The 26,756-nt window shown below is 43.1% G+C and overlaps 2 protein-coding genes across 7 annotated transcripts in view; both read left to right on the top strand.

Annotated features, from left to right (window-relative positions):
• LOC139169313 (rho GTPase-activating protein 8-like) overlaps nucleotides 1–26,756 on the top strand; it is a 104,376-nt gene that overhangs the window by 42,313 nt on the left and 35,307 nt on the right. Inside the window, exons 1-3 of one of the 6 annotated variants that reach the window (XM_070755283.1) lie at nucleotides 17,882–18,079; nucleotides 24,122–24,228; nucleotides 25,452–25,592. In XM_070755283.1, the coding sequence (XP_070611384.1) occupies nucleotides 24,192–24,228; nucleotides 25,452–25,592 (178 nt within the window). In that variant the 5' untranslated portion in view covers nucleotides 17,882–18,079; nucleotides 24,122–24,191. Of the gene's footprint in view, nucleotides 1–1,764; nucleotides 1,904–17,881; nucleotides 18,508–22,957; nucleotides 23,181–24,111; nucleotides 24,229–25,451; nucleotides 25,593–26,756 lie in introns of those variants that run through there. The other 5 variants (XM_070755285.1, XM_070755284.1, XM_070755286.1 and 2 more) reach the window with 5 other exon arrangements.
• LOC139169314 (proline-rich protein 5-like) lies at nucleotides 7,710–11,744 on the top strand. Its single transcript, XM_070755289.1, has one exon. The coding sequence runs from the start codon at nucleotides 7,944–7,946 to the stop codon at nucleotides 8,316–8,318; it is 375 nt and encodes a 124-aa protein (XP_070611390.1). The 5' UTR covers nucleotides 7,710–7,943; the 3' UTR covers nucleotides 8,319–11,744.

Raw genomic sequence — 26,756 nt, 5'->3', positions numbered from 1 at the left:
CTGCCAAAAGCTCCCAGAATGTTTTATAGAACTTTTCCCAATGAAACGAAAAAGGGAAGGGTCACATTGTCTCAGCTGCCCTTGGGCCTTTTTAAAAAAATCCCTCCAAGGACACACACACACACACACACACACTGGGAGATTGGTTGAGGGCCTCTCCGTGTGTGTGTGTGTGTGTGTGTGTGTGTGTGTGTTTGTGTATGTAGGAATGCAGCAGAACAAGAGTCCCCAATGCTGGTTCTTGTTTGAGATGCAAAGTAGGCAAAAACTGAGCCCTCTCTGCTTCGTACTGCTCAAAGATAGTAATAAACTCTTAACTTTGGTGCAGCATCGTGCGGGGAATATTTCTGACCCGTAACGTGTCTCGTACGTCCACTTAAATTGCTTTCTCTGACAGCAGCGGTCCCTCTGGATAGATGCGCAAATGAATTCAGCCCCACTGATTTGTTTTTAACTCCGTTTCCTCTCCTCTTTCTGCTCTTTTCAGCCTTGCCTCTTTCCATCTCGGTCCTCTTCCAAATTGGCTCCGTTTGGGCTGCTTTAATCCAGCCCTTCCTGAACCCCCACCCCCTCCTGCCATTTTCTTTTTTAATGATCCTGTCCTCCCGCGTTAGGATCCGAGGTTGCAAAAAAAAAAGGAAATAGCAGAAGGATGGAACAGCCTGAAAATGAAAGCACAATTTTGTTAAATCTCCGGCTTTCGGAATTCTTGGCTCCTTTTCAAGTGGCTTGGCAATTTCCTGCTTTTTTGTTCAGGGGACTCTCTATTAACAGGGACATCCTTGTAGGGGGGGGGGGGATCTAGCCAGCTGCATAACATCGATCAAGGAAATGGAGCATCTCCTTTATGAAACCAGGTTGCAACGCCTTGGTCTCTTCCGCCTTGAAAGACGGCGTTGAAGGGGTGACTTGATCGAAGTGTATAAAATCATGCATGGGATAGAAAAGGTGGAGAGAGAAAAATTCTTTTCTCTATCACACAATACAGTGATACCTCGTCTTACGAACTTAAGGGTCCCGTAAGGGGCGTACATAAGTGCACTAGTGTGCCTTTCATCCCCTGTCCAATTGTCTTTCCTTTATCTCATATATCATATATATTTTCTTCCTTTCATATATCTTCTCCTCTATTTTTACATATTATCTTTATATATATATTACTTCATGTCTATTCTCTTCCATGTGTATTGTGTATTGGACGAATGAATGAATGAATGAATGAATGAACGAACGAACGAACGAACGAACGAACGAATAAATAAATAAATAAATAAATAATTGGTTCCGGGACGAGGTTCGTAAGGTGAAAAGTTCGTAAGACAAAACAATGTTTCCCATAGGAATCAATGGAAAAGTGATTAATGCGTGCAAGCCTAAAACTCACCCCTTTTTCCAGCCGAAGCACCCGTTTTTGCGCTGCTGGGATTCTCCTGAGGCTCCCCTCCATGGGAAACCCCACCTCCAGACTTCCGGGTTTTTGCGATGCTGCAAGGGAATCCCAGCAGGGGAATCCCAGCAGCGCAAAAACGGGCGCTTCGCTGGCAACAGAAGTCTGTGGGAGGTGGGATTTCCCAGCGAGGGGAGCCTCAGCGAAATCGCAGCATCACAAAAACACAGAAGTCTGGAGGTGGGGTTTCCTTGTCTCTCCCAAACTCCAAACCCTGCACTTCTCATTCATGTTAATCCTGAACCCTTTACCGTTATATTGATTATGATTTTTTTTTTTTAAGATATTGAAGCTGTGTTCTCCTTTTCGTTTTTCAGGGTGTTCATGAATCAAAAGGAGTCACTGAAGATTATTTGAAGTTGGAAACTCTCTTACAGAAAGTGGTTTCCCCTTACTTGGGGACATACGGTTTGTACTCCAGTGATGGTGCTCTCACTCACTCTTCCTGCATTTTAGGTAATACTTTTAGAGCTTGGCCAGTGATAGCATGCCTTAGCATATAAACGTAACAGAAAACAATTTATTAATTCTGTATAATAGTAGTCTGACCACCCATATATACGACGCCCGATTCTTCACCAATGGCGTCATCTCCCAAGGCTTGTTTTGCAATTAATAGGTCAACCAACTTTACAGTTAGTAGCTTTCTTATCAGATACTTCACATATATCAGAAAGCATCCTGGAACCTACTTCCTGATTCCATACACTTGCTTCTTTACATTTCAGAAATTGTGAAAATCTCTCTGCAGTGCCTAGAGTATAGAAGTTCTGTCCAGGAAGGTCGATGGACTGTAGAATTGACCCAAGTAGGCCAAGAGTCCCCAAATGTGGGAACTTTAAGATTTGTGGACTTCAACATCCCAGAATTATCCAGCCAGCTATGCTATGGACTTCAACGTCCCAGAATTGTCCAGCTATGCTGGCTGGAGAAATCTGGGAGTTGAAGTCCACAAGTTTTAAAGTTTGAAGACCTCTGAGTAGGCTTTCCACGTGGAAGAATGATACAGTGATACCTCGTCTTACGAACCCCGTCTTCATATGAACTTCGTGATACGAAGATTGTTTTGCCTCTTCTTCCGAATTATTTTCAACTTACGAACCCGAGCCGCCGCCGCTGGGATGCCCCGCCTCCAGACTTCCGTTGCCAGCCGAAGCGCTGGGATTCCCCTGAAGCTCCCCTCGCTGGGATTCAAAGCAGTGCTCTGAATCCCTTCATTTTTGCGGGCGCTGCTTTGAATCCCAGCGAGGGGAGCCTCAGGGGAATCCCAGTGCTTCGGCTGGCAACGGAAGTCCGGAGGCGGGGATTCCCAGCGGCGCAAGGCAAAAAGGGGTGACTTTTGGGATGGGGTTGCAAGCATTATTTGCTTTTACATTGATTCCTATGGGGAAAATTGCTTAATCTTACGAACTTTTCATCTTATCAAACCTGGTCACGGAACAAATTAAGTTCGTAAGACAAGGTATCGCTGTATTCCATAGTGGGGGAAATGTTCGATTACGAACAAGGAGATCAAAGTCACGCAAAAATTTTACCTGATCTCTTTGCTCCAATCCTCTTTCAGTCCTACAAAATTTCTCTCTCTCTCTCTCTTTCGTCTCTCTCTTCTCTCTCTCTTCTCCCTCTCTCTTCTCCCTCTCCTCTCTCTCTCTTCTCTCTCTCTCCTCTCTCTCTTCTCTCTTTCTTCTCTCTCATCTCTCTTCTCTCTCTCCTCTCTTCTCTCTCTCTTCTCTCTCGTCTCTCTTCTCTCTCTCTCTCTCTCCCTCTCTCTCTCTTCTCTCTCTCTCATTCTCCAACCCAAGAGCCAGTGGTAAAGCTATCAAACTAGGAGCAGGAAGACTCGGATTCTTATCCTTAACATAGGCACAGGGACTTCCGGGTGATTTTGGTTCAATCTTTCCCTCTCAGTCCAGAAATCAGAGTGGGGCAGAGAAAGTATGGACTGGGAGTAGGGAAACTTAGTTTCTAATTATCATAATCAGCCACAAAAATGCCCTGTACAGTTTTGGGTTAGTCGCTCTGTTTTTGGACCAACCTATCTCACGGGGCTGTTGTTTGAGGAAAAGACAGGAAGAGGGAGGGTGGAACAAAAGAAGGGTCAAAAAATAATAATAAATGAACATCCATCTCTTTCCTGAGATAATTTTATCTTCTTTCTCACGGATTTTCAAAAGAGATAGATAAATACAAATTTATCTAGCTGTATAGAATAGAATAGAATAGAATAGAATTTTTATTGGCCAAGTGTGGACACACAAGGAATTTGTCTTGATGCATATGCTCTCAGCGTACATAAAATAAAATATACATTTGTCAAGAATCATGTGGTACAACACTTAATGATTGTCATAGGGGTCAAATAAGCAATGAAGAAGCAATATTAATAAAAATCTTAGGATATAAGCAACAAGTTACAGTCATACAGTCAACATGGGAGGAAAAGGATGATAGGAATGATGAGAAAAACTAGTAGAATAGAAGTGTAGATTTAGTAGAAACTCTGACAGTGTTGAGGGAATTATTTGTTTAGTAATGGCGTTTGGAAAAAAAACTGTTCTTGTGTCTAGTTGTCTTGGTGTGCAAATACACATTTATACAGTAATCCCTCGCTACTTCGCGGTTCATCTTTTGCGGATTCGCTACTTCACGGGTTTTCAAAGAGGGCTTAAATCCATTGAAAATTTTAAATCCGTTAAAAATTCATAAAATCCTTCTACAGTAGTGCTGTACTCTATTAAAGAAACTGGTAGGATATCACATGTAGTTCCAGCTGAGAAACATTATAGAATGACTGTTTAATGCAAAGGGTGGGTTTTAAAAGTCCAAATACTCGTTAAATACATTTTAAAAAAATATTTCCTCTACTTCACGGAAATTCGTTTTTCACGGGTCGTCTTGGAACGCATCCCCCGCGAAAAACGGGGGATCACTGTATAAACTTCTTATGCAGTTTGCCTGAGGTAGGGAGGAAAAGAGCACAAGGGAGAACGTAGAAGAGAAAAAAGCCCAAAATGCTCTCAGTTAAATCCTTGGGTGCAGTCTATTGCTACATCCTTTTGCAAACAGGATCAGCGGCCAAAGCTATAATTTGGTTCCAGGAAAAGTATAGTATTCAGCTAGCGCCATCTTGTGGCGAACCTGAAAGAATTCCTGACATGGTGTGGATGTTTTGGGATTGGAAGCTACCAAAATGATGTTTAATTTATTTTTATTTTATTTATTTATTTTGTCCAATGTACAATAATACACAATGAAGGTTATAGAGGTTATACTCAAGCAAAATATATTAGAGAAAGAAGTGAAAATTTAGGAATAGAATACAGTGATACCTCGTCTTACAAACCCCTCGTCATACAAACTTTTCAAGATACAAACCCGGGGTTTAAGATTTTTTTGCCTCTTCTTCCAAACTATTTTCAGCTTACAAACCCAAGCCGCTGCTACTGGGATGCCTCGCCTCCGGACTTCTGTTGCCAGCGAAGTGCCCGTTTTTGCGCTGCTGCGATTTTACTGAGGCTCCCCACCATGGTAAACACTACCTCTGGACTTACATGTTTTTGCGATGCTGCAGGGGAATCCCAGCAGCGCAAAAACGGGCGCTTTGCTGGCAACGGAAGGCCGGAGGTGGGGTTTCCCAGCGAGGGGAGCCTCAGCGAAATCGCAACATCACAAAAACACGGAGGTCCGGAGGTGGGGTTTCGAGGACTTCTGTGTTTTTGCAATGCTGCAATTTTGCTGAGGCTCCCCTCGCTGGAAACCCCACCTCCGGACTTCCGTTGTCAGCGAAACACTCGTTTTTGCACTGCTGGGATTCCCCTGCAGCATCACAAAAACACAGAAGTCCGGAGATGGGGTTTCCCATGGAGGGGAGCCTCAGGGGAATCCCAGCAGCGAAAAAATGGGCACTTCGGCTGGCAAAAGGGAAACATTGTTTTGTCTTACAAACTTTTCACCTTACAAACCTCGCCCCGGAACCAATTAAGTTCGTAAGATGAGGTATCACTGTATATCAATTAGAGACTAGAAGGATATTATGAGAGTAGTATAAGAATAGAATAGAAGAATAGTAGATACAATATAGGAGATATAGGAGAGACAATAGGACAGGGGCTAATGCACTTATGCACGCCCCTTACTGACCTCTTAGGAATCTGGAGAGGTCAACTGTGAATAATCTGAGGATAAAATGTTGGGGGTTAGGGGAAGATACTACGGAATCCGGTAATGAGTTCCATGCTTCGACAACTTGATTACTAAACTCGTATTTTTTACAGCCCAATTTGGAGTGGTTAATATTAACCTTATATCTGTTGTGTGCTCTTGTGTTGTTGTGGTTGAAGCTGAAGTAGTCGTTGACAGGCAGGACGTTGCAGCATATGATCTTGTGGGCAATCCTTAGATCATGTTTAAAGCGTCGTAGTTGTAAGCTTTCTAGACCCAGGATAGTGAGTCTAGTTTCGTAGGGTATTTTGTTTCGGGTGGAGGAGTGAAGGGCTCTTCTGGTGAAGTATCTTTGGACATTTTCGAGAGTGTTAATGTCCGAGATGCGGTATGGGTTCCAAACAGGTGAGCTGTATTCTAGGATGGGTCTGGCGAAAGTTTTGTAAACTCTGGTAAGTTGTGTGAGATTGCCAGGGCAGAAGCTACGTAGGATTAGATTGACAACTCATGAAACCTTCTTGGTGATGTTGTTGCAATGGGCTTTGGCGCTTAGGTCTTTTGTTATTAGTACTCCGAGGTCCTTAACCGAGTGGGGGTTCTTAATGTGTTCCTTCATGGAAGAATAGGATAAAGTATACACGTGAACTAATAAGAAAGTGAAGTCAATGATACCTGGTCTAATAGACAGCAACACCAAGCTTCTATTTGAAGAGGCCAAAACCTAATAAGGGTTTGGAATGTAGACAGTACTGATCCACAGAGGTTCTGGGAAGCAAAGATGAGAGCACCCATCCTTTCAAATATGCTCTTTTTGATTCATGTCCAAGAGAGACAATAGTACAAACACAGAGACATGGGGGAGTTGAATGATTAGGAAAAAAATAGAGACAAATGTAAGAAAGAGAAATTCACATTACTTTTTTTAATTTAATTTTTTAATTGATTTTTATAATAACAATATATCTTTTTTAACGTATATATATATATATATATGTTTATTTTATAGAATATAAACACACAGACAACATACAACAAGTGCTCTGTGATATAATAATAATATATCAGTAAAACATTCACACAACGCATAACAATGTGCTCAATGCTCAAAGTGCCCACCACTAAACAACATTCGTACCCCTCCACCAAAATGGGGGCATATTTTCTATATACCATTTTAACTCAAGACCATTATATCTATTTAAATATTATAAAGTGATTCTAATTTATTCTTCAAATTCTACTAACCACATGTCCTCTTACCTTGTCCCATCGTCCCATCGGTTCCCGCAGATTAGTTTCATTGGCCAAATTCAACCTCTTATCCATAATCTCAAACTGAATACGATCCACCATGTACCGATACCAATTTTGTATCGTCCATTTTGTCGCATCCTTCCAGCCTAGGACTATTACCGCTTGAGCGCTTTCTATCGCTGCTTCTTTTATTTCTCTAAATTCTCCCATCTCCTTCCTTTTGACTTATACAGTGGTACCTCATGATACGAACCCCTCGTGATACGAACCCCTCGTGATACGAACCTGGCGTTCGGAAATTTTTTGCCTCTTCTTACAAACTTTTTTCGGCTTACAAACCCACCGCACATCGCAAAATGGCGCTCTGCTGGGCACCGCTGTCCGGCTGTCACCTTTTAAAACAGCTGGGGGGCTTCTCGGCATTCTCCCGAACCCGAACTTTTCGGGTTCGGGAGGCCGCCGCGAAGCGCCGCCACCCAGCTGTCACCTTCTGAAACAGCCAGGGGGCTTCTCAGCATTCTTCCGAACGCCGAACCCAGAAGTTCGGGTTCGGGTTCCGGAGGACGCCGAGAAGCCCCGGCTGTTTGCGATCGGCGGCGGCATTTTCGGCTGATCTGGAGGCTAGAAAGGAGGTGGGGAATCCCAATAGGGAATTCCATGGGCAGAGCTTTGACGTCACAAAGACGTCCTTAGTAATTGTCCATCGTATATTTAATATCCTATTAACTCTTCTTTCCAAAAATTCTGCACTACCGGACATTCCCAAAACATATGCATAAATACCACCTTATAGGGAAATTCACTTTACTGATTTGACGTCATCATCCAAATACCTGGGCACGGACCTTTTGTGGTGGGTTGGTTGTCATAGTAGGGAGAGTATGAAGATTTTAATTGTTCTCTGTGTTTATTAACAGAAAAACGCTTATTTCGGCGCTCCAAATCGGGGGATATTCTTGCTAAGAACCCGGTGGTGAGATCCAAAAGTTACAACAACCCTTTGTTGACTCCCGTAGCCGAGTATGAGACAGAGGGAGCCCCCGCCAACAGCTCGAGCATCCGACGGCACTCGGTTTCTGAAATGACCTCCTGTGGCGAGATGCCGGAATACTCCAACCTCACGACCATCACAGACAATGGATCCAATAGCTCCATGCTCACCATGAAGATCCTGCCGGCAGGAGAACAGGAGAGGGTTCCGGCAAGTTCGATGCAGTGCGTGTCGGATCAATCCAAAGGACTCTTCTACCCCGCGGAGAACCCGACGCGAGTATTTGAGTTGGCCCGGGATTCGGACTTGCTCGCCATTGCTCCCACCGCCAGCCCCGAGAACATAGTGGACCAGATTTTAGAATCGATCGATTCCGATTCCGATGGGATTTTCATTGATTTTGGCCAGAACTGCTCTGGTTCCCCGGGATACAGTATGGATGTGAGCAGGCAAAGCGTGGTCTGATGGAGTTAGGCTTTGCAAGTCCACCAGGTTTGGATGGGTGGAGTAAGAGCTCTGCCTACTCTTCCAAAGTCAGATAAAGAGGATGATCTCAACTCCAGAGAAATACGGATAAACCTGGCTTGGGGAAACGGCTGTGGCCAGGTTGCATCTGTTTAAGCTAGGTTCATAAAGTCACACTGACCCCACGACCAGGCTGAGCTATGGGTGGCAATGGAGCTTAGGTTGTGTATCCAGGTTGAACTAAACCACAAGGGATAGCAAGCCTGAGATACAGTCTGACATTCAACCTCCCTTAATGTTCTTCATAGGTGCCATCTCCTCCTAGGGATGTGATTGCCTCCCATCTTCATTCCCAGCGTTTTTCCAGTTTGTACGTTCAGCTCACCACCTAGTACAGTGGTACCTCATCTTACGAACGCCTCTTCTAACGAACTTTTCAAGATACGAACCCGGTGTTTAAGATTTTTTTGCCTCTTCCGAACTATTTTCACCTTACGAACCCAAGCAGCTGCTGCTGGGATGAAGGGGTTTCTTTTTTCCCCCTTTTTTGAAGAAAGAAAAGGGAGGGGCAGCTTGGAGGAGGAAAGATTTTGCAGAGAACAACGTGCTTGCAAAGGCACTGAAAGGGTGTCTTTTGAAGAAAGAAAAGGGAGGGGCAGCTTGGAGGAGGAAAGATTTTGCAGAGAACAGCTTGCTTGCAAAGGCACTGAAAGGGTGTCTTTTGAAGAAAGAAAAGGGAGGGGCGGCTTGGAGGAGGAAAGATTTTGCAGAGAACAACGTGCTTGCAGAGGCACTGAAACGGTGTCTTTTGAAGAAAGAAAAGGGAGGGGCGCCCCCCTTGCCTTTCTTCCTTCCCACTCACCCTTTAGCCTAGCCTTGCTTCTTCCACCCGCCCCCTTTAGCTGCTCCTCCCTGCCCTCTGTTCGCCTCCCTTCTAAAGTTTGGGATTTTCCTGAAGGATTTGCACGCATTATTTGCTTTTACATTGATTCCTATGGGAAACATTGTTTCGCCTTACGAACCTCCTCCTGGAACCAATTAAGTTCGTATGATGAGATACCACTGTATCTCCTTTCCTGTAAGAGGCAGCCAAGAGTCATCCTGAGATACTGTCTGACGTTCAACCTACCTTAATGTTCTTCGTAGGTGCCATCTCCTCCTAGGGATGCTATTGCCTCCCGCCTTCATTCCCAGCGTTTTTCCAGTTTGTACGTTCAGCTCACTTCCTGGTATCTCCTTCCTCAGAATTCTCCTTCCTGCAAGAGTCAGCCAATCGGAGCCAAGATAAAGCAGGAGGTCAGTTGCCAGTTATTCTTCCAATGGCTGCTCTCGATGTAGAGTAGAGCATGGATGACTTCCTCAAAATCCCCGTGCGATAGTTTAGGACCGAAATAGTCAGCTTTTGGGACTCAAATGCAGCACAGGTGTTGGTGAGTGATGAATCTGGACTAGGTCAGGTGTGTACAAAGCTACATGTACTCAAATGTATGTATCTAGTAACTCATGTTCCTTCAAGGGTAGATATCATCAACTTTGCTGGAGAAGTTGAAGTCTTTTCCATGTTTGCCTGTGCTGTTCCTAGCCATGGCCAGTTTTGAGAATTGCCCTCTTGCTGTGCAGCCCTTGCCATGTTACACTTCTCAAAGGAGAAGATAGTTGTGTTGTTGGGACATGTAGAAGTGTCACAATAGTTATGGAGCCTCCTCGGTCAAGGCTCCGTGGCTGGAAAATTCTACTTTACCCATATTGCAATGGTTGAGCAGGAATGCAAAGAATGTTGCTTGTCTATGGGGACCAGATGGACTAGAAATAAGAAAAAAATCCAATTCTCCTCTTGATTGGATGGTATTAGAGAAGGTGAGAGGATCTCACAGCCTCCTGGGTTAACTTCTGAACTTTTCATACAACTGACAGTTGTCTTATATGGTTCCCCTTTCCAGGAATTAAGTAAGGGGCATTTTTACTCTTATCTCATGGTGTCATAGCCAGAGATTGAATGTACAAAAAGAGCTGAACCTTGGATCTGACCTTTTTCAGAAAGAACAAGATTTGGGAGCACACTAAGGTAGATACAGTGATACATCTACCTAAGAACGCCTCTACTTACAAACTTTTCTAGATAAGAACCGGGTATTCAATTTTTTTTTTGCTTCTTCTCAAGAACCATTTTCCACTTACAAACCCGAGCCTCTGAAACTGTAACCAGAAAAGGCAGGGAGAAGCCTCCGTGGGGCCTCTCTAGGAATCTCTTGGGAGGAAACAGCTGGAAAAGGTGGGGAGAAGCCTCTCTGGGGCCTCTCTAGGAATCTCCTGGGACGGAAAAGGCGGGTAGAAGCCTCCGTGGCGCCTCTCTAGGAATCTCCTAGGAAGAAACAGGGATGGAAAAGGCAGGGAGAAGCCTCAGTGGGGCCTCTCTAGGAATCTCCTAGGAGGAAACAGGGCCTCCACCCTCCCTGTGGTTTCCCCAATCGCACGCATTATTTGCTTTTACATTGATTGCTATGGGAAAAATTGCTTCTTCTTACAAACTTTTCTACTTAAGAACCTGGTCATGGAACGAATTAAGTTCATAAGTAGAGGTACCGCTGTAATTCCTTTTGGTTCCCCGACCACTACAAAGGATCTCAGCTTGGACACTTGGAAAAACAAATCTGGGATATTACTAGGCCTCAAGACCATTAACCATACGAATTGACTTCATGGCAAGCTACCATGATGGATACAGATAAAATAAGTTACGACACCGCGAAAGCAATGAGAGGAATTAAGCAACGATAAACTTGAGTCTTGCTGATTGAAATGTTACTTGCGCTTCTCCATTGTACTTAAAGTGTACAACTTTAAGCTTAAAGTGGTATCTGGCGACTTGAAAATAGTCTATGTGGTGCTTAATCAGCAATCATTCATTTTTTGCAAATCGGTGTTTCAGCCGGCATAACATGCATGTTCACATTGGGGGTCAAGTGTTATTTAAACACGCTTTTTTCTGCCTCGTTACTGCCTGGGCAGATTTCTGAATAGGAAACTGTCTTAATTTTAATTAATATTAGAAAATCCACCTTTCTCATCAAGCTAAAAAACATTTTCATGGCTTCCAAACAATCCCTGCTCTTCAAAAGTTAAAATGTGCCTATAGGCTAAGAAAGTAAAAGAGGAAGAAGAAAAAGGAAAGAAGGAAAGAAAGAAAGAGATTTTAATTTTTTAAAAGTTGTTCTAAATATAATAGAATTTGATTAATTTATAGCAGCTACTATTTTTTAATGATTCTCAGTACATCCACACATCTTTCACCAATCAAGTGAAATTTGTAAAACTAATTTAAATAAATAATGTGCTTGCTACTGATTTGGTTGAGAGCCTGTGTCCAGACTGGTTGTTGTTGTTTTTTAAAATAAAAGAAATCAGAGAAGATGGTTATCAATATAATCTTAATTCATTTGTGTTACATGTAATAGAGCATCCAGTGGATAAAATGGTTTACAGCACTTCAAATAAAATGCCCCGGAACGTTAACAAAAGAAAATGCAAAGACACCCACAACACAACATTTAATTCATAGCGTTGAAACTACTACCTAAATGAAGTAGTCCAAACAACAACGACAAAAAGCTTTAAAAGCTACCACAAGGACCAAAATATCTGTCAGAACATGATAATTTGGACTGCCTTTCCGGAAGATCGGAAAACCTGGGTCAAGGGAACAACCGAGGTCAGTGATGGAGAACCTTTTTTCCTTCTGATGCCAAAAGAGTGTGGACGTGCGCTATCGCGTATGCACGAATGCCCACACCCATAATTCAATGCCTGGGCAGGGTGAAAACAGCTTCTCTCGCCCCCCGGAAGCCCTCTGGAGGCCGGAAACGGCCTGTTTCCCAACTTCTGGTGGGCCCAATAGGCTCACGTTTTGTCCTCCCCAGGCTCCAAAGGCTTTCCTGGAGCCGGGTTGGGATAAAAATGCCCTCCCTCGTCCCCCGGAGGCTCTCTGGAAGCCAAAAACGCCCTCCCGGAGCCTCTGTGCCAGCCAAAAACCAGCTGTCTGGCACACACATTATTATTATTATTATTATTATTATTATTATTATTATTTATTAGATTTGTATGCCGCCCCTCTCTGCAGACTCGGGGCGGCTCACAACAACAACAGAACAATATACAGAGAACAAATCTAATATTTAAAAATCTAAAAACCCATTATTAAAAAGAACATACAACACAAGCATTCCATGCATAGGACTATATAGGCCTGGGGGAGATGTCTTAATTCCCCCATGCCTGGCGGCAGAGGTGGGTTTTAAGGAGTTTGCGAAAGACAAGGAGGGTGGGGGCAATTCTAGTCTCTGGAGGGAGCTGGTTCCAGAGGGTCGGGGCCGCCACAGAGAAGGCTCTTCCCCTGGGTCCCGCCAGACGACATTGTTTAGTGGATGGGACCCGGAGAAGGCCAACTCTGTGGGACCTAACCGGTCACTGGGATTCGTGCGGCAGAAGGTAACCCCATGTAGAGAGCGTTACAGTAGTCGAACCTCGAGGTGATGAGGGCATGGGTGACTGTGAGCAGTGACTCCCGGTCCAAACAGGGCCGCAACTGGTAGGCACCAGGTGAACCTGAGCAAATGCCCCCCTCGCCACAGCTGAAAGATGGTTTTCTAATGTTAGCTGTGGATCAAGGAGGACGCCCAAGATGTGAACCCTCTCTGAGGGGGTCAACACATGCACGTTGGACCTGAGCTAGGGCAACAGCTTGTGTGCCAGCAGATATGGCTCCGCGTGCCACCTGTGCCATAGGTTCGCCATCACTGACCTAGGTTGTTCACACCATTGGGGTCCCTAGTGAGAAAATAAATTGCCTCTGTCCCCACTGCCCCCAAACTTTTGTGGGTGAGTGACTGGTGCTAGTTGGAAGAGCCCTCACCTGTTTTTATTAATAGTTATGTTTTTGGATTTGCTGGTTGTTTTAGTTTTAATAGTAATAGAGTTTGGTTTGGTTTTATTATTAATTTCTTTTAATAAAAAAGAAGGGATTTATTTATATTTCTATGCCACCCAGTCCCAAGGGGACTTCCGCTCAGACACTATACTTTTCCGCCCACCCCGGAAAAAAAACTAGAGGGAACATTGGCTGCAGCTATACTATCTGTCTGAAGAAACGCACAATTTACACACACTCCTGACAATTCAAATAATGTATATCGAAAGTTTCACATTCGTACCATTACTGTAACCTGAGGGGAAAAAAAATGGTGCATTGCTTTCTGGGCAACCCTCGTACAATCTGGCGACTCATTATTGCTTACCAATTGAATCAACTTGGTGCTTAGGGTGATCTATTGATCCCAATGAATGGGCAGACCACTCTAAAATAAACCTCATCTCCACTATGGAAGAGCTTCATATTGCCTTTTTGGTATCATTTATCTTATCTAACTTGAGGCCTGCAAGATGGATTATCGATGATGCTATCCAAGATTGTCCCCTTACTGATTACCGGTATCTCCACCTCAAATTTGTTAGCTGCTCATTGAAAACCTGAAGGCTTGGAATGTATTCTTGTTCTCAAAACAGAACTCTTGCTTATAAATAAAATGTGTAAGAGAGAGAGAGAGAGAGAGAGACCAGCTGCAATGTATACTGCTCAAAAAAAATAAAGGGAACACTTAAACAACAGAATATAACTTCCAAGTAAATCAAACTTCTGTGAAATCAAACTGTCCACTTATGAAGCAACACTGATTGACAATCAATTTCACATGCTGTCGTGCACATTCAACTTTGTACAGAACAAAGTATTCAATGAGAATATTTCATTCATTCAGATCTAGGATGTGTTCGAGTGTCACCTTGATTTTTTTTTGAGCAGTGTATTTTGCAAGCATTGAAGAAACTAACAAAAATGTGATCAATTATATACAATATTCCGCACCAGTGAAGGGCTACCAAATTTTTTACCACCACACTTTGGGCATGGCTTATTTTGTGGGTGTGGCTTGTCGGCCATGTGACCAGGTGGGAGTGGCTTGACAATCATGTGACTTGACCAAGGATTTTCCAAGGACCTCAAAACAATTCCCATGTCAATGGACTCAAAACAAGCAGTTCATCGAATTCACCTACATCCTAGAAGTGAGCAGCTCTAGAACAGTGAAATGACAGAAACATCTCACTTAGAATTTGAGCATTGCCATAAAGGTGCCTTCATGATTTGTTCTGTCGAGCTCTCTGGCAGAATCCTCCTGAAAATGTACAGATACAATTTCAGACACACACATGTTTGAAAATTTAAAACAATGTTCTTTATACCAAAAATGCAAATAAATGAAGCCCTCTTTTTGTATAGCAAAGAGCACTCGTCTCCAAACAAACTGGTAATTTGTACAAGTCCCTTATCAGTTCTGTGATACTTAGCTTGCAGCTGTGAGGCAATTCACAGTCCTTCTTTCACAGAGTGAAACACACTTTGCTCTGGTTTAGTTTCAAAGCGGGGGAAAATCAGCACACAAAGGTCAAAGTCAGCAAAGCAGTCACGAAACACAACGATCAGATAATCCTCCACAATGGCCAAACCCACAGGCTGCTATTTATAGCAGCCTCACTAATTACCACAGCCCCACCCAACCACAGGTGGCCTCATTTTCTTTGATAATAATCTCTCAGTTGTTGCTTCCTATGCATCGCTCTCCGCATGCGTGGCTTTATCATTAACTCTTGTTCCGAATCCAAAGAGGAGCTAGATAATTGATCTCCTTCTGAGCTGTCTGCCCCACTCTCCTCCCTGTCACTCATGTCTTCTTGGTCAGAGGAGCCTTCATCAGCAGATTCCACCGGGGGCAAAACAGGCCTGCAGCATGTGGATGTCTCCCCCACATCCACAGTCCTTGGGGCAGGACCTTGGCCAGAGCTAACCACAACAATGATTAAAACGGCCACTCACAAAATAATCACTTACTCAAAGTGTCCCTTGCTACTTTCGCAGCCTAAGCGAACATCCCAAAATGCTCCATTCCACATAACAGTCTTAATCCATCCTGCAGACTACCAAACAAAATCAAGGTTTCTGACAAAACATGAGGTTTCAAGTATTATTCATTTTATTTCTCGAGAGCAGGAGTCCCCAAACGTGGCGACTTTAAGACTTTTGAATTTCAACTTCCAGAATTCTCCAGCCAGCTGTGAAGACCTCTGTGCTAGAGAATACTATAGCCATTTGGAAAAGAGAGAGATAGAGGCAGCAACGCAGATCAAATAGAATTAATTCCAGATTTTATCTCCTTATACTTTTCCTAGTCCCTTTTGTTTGTAGCAGAATTTCCGGCTTTGGGCTTTTTAAATGCTTTTGGGGAGAACGCAGAGGCTGCCCAAAGAGGACGCCCTGCATTTTCTTTCAACATCTTTTGGTACAAATTGGGCATCGGGCCAGAATATCTCCGAGACCGCCTTCTGCCGCACGAATCCCAGCGACCGGTTAGATCCCACAAAGTTGGCCTTCTCCGGGTCCCGTCGACTAAACAATGTCGGCTGGCGGGACCCAGGGAAAGAGCCTTCTCTGTGGTGGCCCCGACCCTCTGGAACCAGCTCCCCCCAGAGATTAGAACTGCCCCCACCCTCCTTGTCTTTCGTAAACTTCTTAAAGCCCACCTCTGCCGCCAGGCATGGGGGAACTGAGACATCTCCCCCAGGCCTATAGTTTATGTATGGTATCTTTGAGTGTATGTTTTCTTTTTAATAAGGGGTTTTTAATGATTTTTAATTATTAGAAACATAGAAGACTGACCGCCGAAAAAGACCTCATGATCCATCTAGTCTGCCCTTATACTATTTCCTGTATTTTTATCTTAGGATGGATCTACATTTATCCCAGGCATGTTTAAATTCAGTTACTGTGGATTTACCAACCATGTCTGCTGGAAGTCTGTTCCAAGGATCTACTACTCTTTCAGTAAAATAATATTTTCTCATGTTGCTTTTGATCTTTCCCCCAACTAACTTGAGATTGTGTCCCCTTGTTCTTGTGTTCACTTTCCTATTAAAAACACTTCCCTCCTGAACCTTATTTAACCCTTTGACATATTTAAATGTTTCGATCATGTCCCCCCTTTTCCTTCTGTCCTCCAGACTATGCAGATTGAGTTCATGAAGTCTTTCCTGATACGTTTTATGCTTAAGACCTCCCACCATTCTTGTAGCCCATCTTTGGACCAGTTCAGTTTTTTCAATATCTTTTTGTAGGTGAGGTCTCCAGAACTGAGAGAATTAGATTTGTTATATATTGTGTTATTATTGTTGTGAGCCGCCCCGAGTCTACGGAGAGGGGCGGCATACAAATCTAATAAATTGAATTGAATTGGTGCTCTGGGATGGAGCTCCATTTTTGCTACCCCACTGTGTGTCCCCTCCTCAATCCGGGCAGCAATCCACCCCTGTTCCCTACTCATGCATTTGCCTCTCGGGAAATCTGCATCTACGTAAATGCATGCATGCCAATCAGACAAAACTCATGCTCAAAAGGAAGGGCGGCAGTTTTGATAGACATCGTTAGGTTTAATTATCATCCATTCTCCTTGGTCTGTTACGGATTTGTATTTGGGCATGAGAAGAGAAATTCAATGAGCTGCATTTGCTGAGGTTAGCCGATTATTCCCAGCTGGCTGCAAAGCTTCAATAGCAATTACAACAGCTTGCAATCTCTTGATCGTGCATCCATCCATCCATCATTGGCTTCCAGTCACATCAAGGCGGGTTGGTGGTCATCTTTTAATCGGCAGGTTGGTTCATCTGCTTTAGCACCAAACACAGCTGGAGAACATCCACTGATGTCCAAAGGCCACTAGGCACTATTCTGTGGAACTGATTCCAACCTCAATTTTAGCAACAAAAACAACAAAAAGTTTAGAAAAAGTCATGACAGTGTGATCAAAGTCAAAAAGGTCATGACAGCCTCAGGGTTTCCTTGTGGTCTCCCATTCCCCTATCAGCCTCAACCAGCTTCAGGATTTCTTTGTGGTCTCTCATTCCTCTACCAGCCTCAGGGTTTCCTTGTGGTCTCCCATTCCCCTATCAGACTCTACCAGCTTCAGGGTTTCCTTGTGGTCTCACATTCCTCTACCAGCCTCAGGGTTTCCTTGTGGTCTCCATTCTTCAACCAGATTCAGGATTTCATTGTGGTCTCCCATTCCTCTACCAGCCTCAGGGTTTCCTTGTGGTCTCCATTCTTCAACCAGATTCAGGATTTCATTGTGGTCTCCCATTCCTCTACCAGCCTCAGGGTTTCCTTGTGGTCTCCCATTCCTCTACCAGTCTCAGGGTTTCCTTGTGGTCTCCATTCCTCTACCAGCCTCAGGGTTTCCTTGTGGTCTCCCATTCCTCTACCAGTCTCAGGGTTTCCTTGTGGTCTCCATTCCTCTACCAGCTTCAGGATTTCTTTGTGGTCTCCCATTCCTCTACCAGCCTCTACCAGCCTCAGGGTTTCCTTGCGGTCTCCCATTCCAGCCCTATCCGGGGTAAGCTTGCTGAGCCAGGTAGCGTCACCTGAGCGGGGCAAAGGGAATCTCAAAGTCACCTTCGGACTTGGAGGGAGCTTTCCCTGGGAACTGAGCCGGGAAGGCTGGCTCCCGCCTACCGGGAGCTCCAGGTAAAACCAATGGACTCTCACCTGGCCTGGCTCGCCTTGGCCGGCCCTCAGCCACCCACCGCCCCGCCTCTCCCTCCACGCGGGCCGGGACTTTCCAGGGGCCCTGCGGCTTCCTCCTCCGTCTTCCCGGGACGGGCAGGTACGAGAAGGCGACGGGCGCGACTGAGCCTCGGCTTCGGGAAAATGGCGGGAATGGGGGAGGGGCGAGCGCGGACGACGCTGAGGGGAGACTTTCACGGCCTCTCTTGACCCCGCGGGGGCTTTTACGAAACGGGGCGGGGGGGGCTCCGTACAAAGAAGGCCGAAGGGACCCCCAGGAACGGGACACTCCCGGGGGGGAGGGCGTTCAAGCCCCCCTCAACCTGCGTAGCAACTACACCCAGAAGTACCCAAGCGGCGCAACCAAGAGTAAAACCGAAGAAACTCGGGAGGGGCAAAAAGCTTTGAGTCTCTCTGAGGGCAGCTGGAAAAATCTGCTTCGGGAGTTCCTTTTCTGGTAGTGCTCGACTTATACAACTTTTCGTTTAGGGACCAAAGTTACAAGGGCCCTGGAAAGAAAGAGAAAAAGTAAGAGTAAGAATTATCAGGAAGGGAGAAGGGGGGAAAAAAGAAATAAAAGAGAAGGGGAGGGGTGTAAAAAGAAGGGGAGGAGAAAAATAGAAACGAAAGAAGAATGGAATGGAATATAGAATAGAGTAGAATAGAGCAGAGCAGAACAGAGTGGAGTAGAGTAGAACAGAACAGAAAAGAGAGTAGAACAGAGTGGAATAGAATAGAACAGAGATAGAGTAGAATAGAATAGGACAGAGAGTAGAATAGAATAGAAGGAATGGAATGGAATATAGAATAAGAATAAGAGTGGGGTGGAGTAGAGTAGAGCAGAACAGAGTAGAGTAAAGTAGAGTAGAACAGAACAGAAAAGAGAGTAGAACAGAGTGGAATAGAATAGGACAGAATAGAACAGAACAGGAGAGTAGAGTAGAATAGAACAGAAAAGAGCAGAGTAGAATAGTATAGAACAGAACAGAGAGTAGAGTAGAATAGAATAGAATAGAAAGAAGGAATGGAATGGAATATAGAATAAGAATAAGAGTGGGGTGGAGTAGAGTAGAGCAGAACAGAGTAGAGTAGAACAGAACAGAAAAGAGAGTAGAACAGAGTGGAATAGAGTAGAATAGAGTAGAGTAGAGTAAAATAGAATAGAGCAGAGTAGAATGGAATAGAACAGAACAGAGATAGGATAGAATAGAGCAGAGCAGAATAGAACAGAACAGAGAGTAGAATAGAATAGAACAGAGTAGAATAGAATAGAATAGAAGGAATGGAATATAGAATAAGAGTGGAGTGGAGTAGAGTAGAATAGAATAGAATATATGGAATGGGATATAAAATAGAACAAGAATAGAATAAGAATAGGATAGGATGGAATGGAATAGAATAGAATAGGAAATAGAATAGAATAGAATGGAATTCTTTATGGGCCAAGTGTGATTGGACACACAAGGAATTTGTCTTTGGTGCATATGCTCTCAGTGTACAAATAGAAAAGATATATTTGTCAAGAATCATGAGGTACAGCACTTAATGATTATAGGGGTGAAGTAAACAATGAGGAAACAACCAATATCAATAGAAATCGGAAGGATACAAGCAACAAGTTACAGTCCTACAGCCCTAAGTGGGAGGAGATGGGTGATAGGAACGATGAGCAAAAAACTAGTAGTAATAGTAGTGCAGAATAGTTTGACACTGTTGAGGGGATTATTTGTTTAGTAGAGTGATGGCATTTGGGAAAAAACTGTTCTTGTGTCTAGTTGTCTTGGTGTGCAGTGCTTTGTAGCGACGTTTTGAGGGTAGGAGTTGAAACAATTTATGTCCAGGATGTGAGGGGTCAGTAAACATTTTCCCCGCCCTCTTTTTGACTCGTGCAGTATACAGGTCCTCAATGGAAGGCAGGTTGGCAGCAATTGCTTTTTCTGCAGTTCTGATTATCCTCTGAAGTCTGTGTCGAACTTGTTGAGTTTCAGAACCAAACCAGACAGTTATAGAGGTGCAGATGACAAACTCAATGATTCCTCAATGAGAAAAAAAGAACACCCAATCTTCTTTACAGCAGTTATAGGGACAATTATAAATTTGCCTCTTTCTGTAAAGTTACATTGTGATTCTAGTTTAATAATCAAGGCAATCGATTAGTTGTTCCGTTTTATGCAAAAAGTCCATACAGAGTCCATAAAGGTTTCCAATTGGCAATCAATATAAATGTCTGATTGCAGTTGAACTACTGGTACACTCACAAATCATGATAACGCATAAAAATTGGCTTCACTTAGGTCATGTGAAACCTAAAGACGTATTAGCTTCTGCTCTGGCAATCTCACACTACTTACCAGAGCTTACAAAACTTTTGCCAGACCCATCCTCGAATACAGCTCATCCTTTTGGAACCCATATCGCATCTCAGACATCAACACCTTTGAAAATGTCCAAAGATACCTCACCAGAAGAGCCCTTCACTCCTCCACTCGAAATAGAATATCCTATGAGACTAGACTTTCAATCCTGGGCCTAGAAAGTTTAGAACTAAGACGCCTTAAACAAGATCTAAGTATTGCCCACAAGATCATATGCTGCAACGTCCTGCCTGTCGGCGACTACTTCAGCTTCAACCACAACAACACAAGAGCACACAACAGATTTAAACTTAATATTAACTGCTCCAAACCTGACTGTAAAAAATATGACTTCAGTAACCGAGTTGTCGAAGCATGGAACTCATTACCGGACTCCATAGTGTCATCCCCAAACCCCCAACACTTTACCCTTAGATTATCTACGGTTGACCTATCCAGATTCCTAAGAGGTCAGAAAGGGGCGAGTACAAGTGCACTAGAGTGCCTTCCTTCCCCTGTCCTATTGCTCTCCTATATCTCCTCTACCTTTCTTCTATTCCTATATCTCTTCTTCTATTCTTTCATTGATATGTTCTATTACTATTATTTCTTAGATATATTTTACTATGAGTATCTCCTCTATAACCTTCATCATGTATTTTACTATGTGTATATAGATATATACCCACTAAAACCCCCATTGTGTATTGGATAAAATAAATAAATAAATAAAAATAAAACATCCAAATGCAAACTCAGGGTCAAAACTCAAATCAAGAAATTGAAATAGGAAGCCAGCATTTATTAAGAACAAGCATGAATTTATTCCACATGCACAAGGAATCTTGTCTGCTCTGGATGTACTTGCAAAAAGAGATTTGATCAGAATTATTAGTGGAAGGAATGCACTGTTATTTCAGGATTGTTGCTGTCGTTTTTCCTATCTGGACTTAGTAACCTCAAAGAAGCACACAGGGTTTTATTTGTTTTTAAATGTTTTTCCTTCTTTCATTTCGAAGGACCATCTTGATTGCATTTCTTTTATAATATAAAATTAAATCTCGCAAAGGAATTCCTTTCACTGGGTAAAGATAACGTTTGTGATGGAATCTAGGATTAAAAACAGGCTTTTGTAAAAAACTAAAAATAAGGCAAGGCAAAGAATTAAATGTCTTCAAACTTGGCAACTTTAAGACTTGTGGACTTCAGCTCCACAAGTTGCATAGCTGGTGGGAGAATTCTGGGAGTTGAAGATTACAAGTCTTAAAGTTGTCAAGTTGGGGACCCCCTGCTCTAAGTGTTAAAGTTGCCAAGGTTGGGAGACCCTGAAATAAACAACAAAAATATCTGCCTTCCCAGGATAAAAATAATAATAACAACAACAGAGTTGGAAGGGACCTTGGAGGTCTTCTAGTCCAACCCCCAGCTTAGGCAGGAAACCCTACACTACTTCAGACAGATGGTTATCCAACATCTGCTTTAAAACTTCCAGTGTTGGGGCATTTACAACTTCTGGAGACAAGCTGTTCCACTGATCAACCGTTCTGACTGTCAGGAAATTTCTCCTTAGTTCTAAGTTGCTTCTCTCCTTGATTAGTTTCCACCCATTGCTTCTTGTTCTACCCTCAGGTGCTTTGGAGAATAGGTTGACTCCCTCTTCTTTGTGGCAGCCCCTGAAATATTGGGAAACTGCTATCATGTCTCCTCTGGTCCTTCTTTTCATTAAACTAGCCATGCCCAGTTCCTGCAACCGTTCTTCATATGTTTTAGCCTCCACTCCCCTAATCATCTTTGTCATACTTCTCTGCAGTCTTTCTAGAGCAGAGGTCTTCAAACTTGGCAATTTTAAGACTTCAACTCCCAGCATAGTTGGCTGGAGAGTTCTGGGAGTTAAAGTCCACAAGTCTTAAAGTTGACATGTTTGGGGACCCTGTTCTAGAGTCTCAGCATCCTTTTTGCATTGTGGTGACCAAAACTGAATGCAGTATTCCAAGTGTGGCCTTACCAAGGCCTCATAAAGTGGTATTAACACTTCACATATGCGGAAGCGGGAAACAATCACCAAAACCTCATATGCGCGCATGTGCCCTCGTGAGATTTTGATTCCTGTGCGTGCAGGAAGCACTGTGCATTGGTAACAGTGATAATGGGAATCTGCCTCTGCTTAACAACTCTAACAGAGTAGGCAAGTGTGTGGGGGAACCACGTGTGTATATGTGTGTATGTGTGTGTGTATGGTTGCCCCAATGTCCCCTTTTTTGTCCCAGGCGGGTTAAGGCAGGCCTGCTAAGCCAAAAACAGGGTACAGGGGGCAGAATTGTGCATACATTCACAGGAGGGCGGTACAAAAAGGGTTACCATCACAAAAGGTTTACTGAGTCCTTCGTGATTGGGCAGCATAGAAGTCGAATCAATCAATCAATCACTGCCCTAGATGAGCATCCTCAGGAAATTGGAAGCCAATACATCTTAAAAGTTGCCAAGTTTGAAAAGCACTGCCTTAGACAGTTCCTTTATAGTGGTGAGATGTGATCTTATTTATCATCTTTCTCAAAAAATAAACTTCACCAGGATAGTTTACAATTAGATACGTGACACATCTTAACATAATTTCTTTCCGCACGGAACTGTTTAACCTACGATTGGTAATGTTGAGTTTGGCTTGACAACCATAATTAATTTTGTCAAGGAAACCCGCCGTCAGATTTAATTTAATTTAATTTAATTTAATTTAATTTTTTAATTGTATTGCGTTGTGTTGTGTTGTATTGTATTGTATTGTATTGTATTACATTTGTATGCCGCCCCTCTCCGGAGACTCGGAGCGGCTTTTGCAATGAATGAAAGGTAAGTACAATGGTACCTCTACTTAAGAACCAGGTTCTTAAGTAGAAACGTTCTTAAGTAGAAGCAATTTTTCCCATAAGAATCAATGTAAAAGCAAACAATGTGTGCAAACCCATTAGGAAAGAAATAAAAGCTCGGAATTTGGGTAGGAGGAGGAGGAGGAGGAAGAAGAAGAAGAGGAGGAGAGATGCTGCCGAAGGAAGAAGGTGAGGTGAGGGAAATCAAAAAAATCCAAAACTTTAAGGCTTAAAAAAAAAAAGAGAGACTCTGAAGTGGCGAAGAGGAGCATGCGCCTCCAATACACCCACCGCAAGGCTGCCTCCCATACACTGCCTCCTATACACTGGCTGCTGCTGCTGCTGCTACCTGCTTCCTCTTCCTTCCCATGCTGAAGGGCTCCCTTCTCCTCTCGCTCGCTCACTTTGTAGCCGGCGTCTTTCCTTCGCTGTGGTGACTTCTCGGCTGCCCAGAGCGAAGGGAGCGTTTCTTTTCTCTGGGCGATGGCAGAGGTTTATTCCCTGTCCAAGGGCCAGAGAAAGGAAAATGCTTCGTTCTCTCTGGACTGCCAAAGCCTCTTTAAGCGCCACCAAAAGGCTCCTCTGGCAGCCCAGATGGCCGGGATTAAATGGCAGGAAACTGGCCGGGTCTTCATGCTGCTCTCAAATTTCCTGGGAAATTTTTCTGGGCTCAGGTTCTTAAGTAGAAAATGATTCTTAAGTAGAGGCAAAAAAAAAAAATCTTGAACACCCAGTTCTTATCTAGAAAAGTTCTTAAGTAGAGGCGTTCTTAAGTAATTCGCAGCCACCAACCTGCCATTTCTTTCTGTTCCTTTAAGCTGGATTTCTGAAAAGCCAGACTCGAAATCAAATAAAGCAGGGCATGATTCCAATAATGGCAAGAGACTTTCTGAAATTTAGATACTCACTTTTGTCTGTATTTAGGTCTGATCGAGCATTATAGGATCATCAGTCAAATACTAACCTGATAAACGGATTTTTTTTCACCCGAAGTATGTCTGCAATTGATTTTGAAACGTTAGCAGAAATAGGTAAATATATCAATATCTCTATATTTTTTTTGGGGGGGGGGGCATCGAGTGGTATCTTCTGGATGATTTGGAACATCAAAAAAAATAGTTTGATGGGATTGTATCTCAGATTATATCTGAGTTAAGTAACTCTGCTATGGCCATAGGATCAAAAGCTATTTGGGCTGAAATTTAGTTTGATGCGCAGAGTGTATATGAATTATTGGTATGCGCGTCCAGTGAAATTGTATGAGATAATATTGCTCTCATCCTAAATTGTGGTGCAAATGGAATAACTACTTCAAACAGGAACTCCAGAAAGCTGCAGACGCCACCTTCTCAATTATCATTGGATGGCGGGAGGATGAATTTAACATACTGAATGGCCCATCATTTTGAAAAAATTGCTGTTAGCGTGTAATGATGGTGACTTTTCACTTCTAAAAAAAGCATTATTGAAAATTTAAAAATGCATGAAAAAATGAACAAGGGAGAATTCCAATGGTTTGATGAGAAAAACAATTGCTTGTGATGTCCCAAATCTATTAGTATCTTTGACCCAGATTTTATCCAACAAGGATTCATGTTCTTAACATGTGAGTAATTCAAGCCCTCAAATAAGAAGGGATTTTGTACTCTCCTTCATAAATGATGGTCAAACCAGTCTTAAAACAAATTGAAGATTTTCATCAAACTTAGTTTTTTCATTAAAACTTTACTCAGCGGTTATAAAACATATTTCGACTTCAATAAGAATCGAATCTTAGTCATTATTAAAAATATGCCATTCTGAATCTGAGTATTGTATTGGCAGTTCTGTGTTAGCAAAAACTTCAGAAGAGAAGGATTTAGGGGTAGTGATTTCTGACAGTCTCAAAATGGGTGGACAGTGCAGTCAGGCGGTAGGGAAATCAAGTAGAACGCTTGGCTGCATAGCTAGAGGAATAACAAGCAGGAAGAGGGAGATGGTGATCCCGCTGTATAGAGCGCTGGTGAGACTGGGCTGCCATCACTGCTACATATTTTGTACAAAGGTTTTGTTTTTTTCAAATTTTAACAGGAGGGCGAGTTGAAATTGTGATTATTTTCTCACGGGAAAAGACAGTCGGGTAATATCGTAAGCTAGCCTTGTCAACAGCTGTAAGGAAGTAGGAAAAAAGTATGCTAAAATATTTTATGTCGCTGCAGATTATTAGTCGTTTCTATTCTTGTCGTTGTTTCCCAAAAAATTTGGTTTGTTTCAGAATTGCAGAAAGATGAAGCTGAAAATACAGCAATGGGAGAAATCAGTAGTTTTTCGGCAGCGCAGTCAAACGGAGAATTTGGAATAAGCATCACTCATCCATACTACGACGTGGCTCGACACGGCATTGTTCACTCTGCAGGTACATTTATCTATCTACTGTGAGTGTGTGTGTGTGTGTGTGTGTGTGTCTGTCTGTCTGTCTGTCTGTCTATCTACCTACCTACCTACCTACCTACCCACCTACATCTATATCTATCTATCTCTATATCTATCTATCTATCTATCTATCTATCTATCTATCTATCTATCTATCTATCTATCTATCTATCTATCTACCTACATCTATCTACCTACATCTATCTCTATCTCTCTCTATATCTATCTACCTACCTACCTACATATATCTCTATCTATCTATCTATCTACCTACCTACCTACCTACATACATACATATCTCTCTCTCTCTATATATATATATATATATATATATATATATATATATATATAGTCCTCTCCAAGGACTCAGGGCGGTTTACAACATATAAAAGGAAACAATGAAATACAGTAGCTAAATCCAATTAATTAAACTAGGTAAACTAATCTAAAATCCCCAATTATGTTAAAAATCTATCATACCCATTCAGACAACAGCCACAAATAATATACATAACATTCATCCGCCAGGGGGCTAAGATCTAATCCCCCCCAGGTCTGGTGGCATAAGTGAGTCTTAAGACTCTTATGAAAGGTGAGGAGGTTTGGAGCAGTGCGAATCTCAGGTGTGAGCTGATTCCAGAGAGCAGGGGCCCACACAGAGAAGGCTCTGGGGGGAGCTGATTCTACAGGGCCGGGGCCGCCCCATAGAAGGCTCTTCCCCTAGGTCCCGCCAAACGACATTGTCTAGTTGACGGGACCTGGAGAAAGCCGACTCTATGGGACTTAACTGGTTGCTGGGATTCATGCCCCAAATGATCCATTACCCCACGGATCTTCAAGTTGCTAAAGTTGGAGAAACACTGCCGTGGGCTAAACCACGGGTGGGTTCCACTTAACTTCGCCACCAGTTCGCATCGCGACATTTCGCCATCCACTCGTGCAATTTGGCTTCCGTGCATGTTCAGTAGCAGGAAGTGGCCTGAATCACAGCTGAGTGGCTAACTAGCTGTGTTTCGGGCGAAGAAATATAGGTCAGTATTAGCCCGGGGTGGGCATGAGGGCCCTTTTTCAAGCACCGGAAGAGGAGAAGCCATCAAAAAGGGAAAAATTTGCAAAACATTTTTTAAAAAAAAAAAAGATGGCAGAG

This window comes from Erythrolamprus reginae, chromosome 6, assembly GCF_031021105.1.
Source record: "Erythrolamprus reginae isolate rEryReg1 chromosome 6, rEryReg1.hap1, whole genome shotgun sequence".
Lineage (NCBI taxonomy): Eukaryota > Metazoa > Chordata > Lepidosauria > Squamata > Dipsadidae > Erythrolamprus > Erythrolamprus reginae.
This window is presented reverse-complemented; position numbering and strand designations above follow the sequence as displayed.

Bases quoted from the DNA above. Each gene is read 5' to 3' on its own strand.
- LOC139169314 (XM_070755289.1), top strand. From the start codon at position 7,944: ATGACCTCCTGTGGCGAGATGCCGGAATACTCCAACCTCACGACCATC.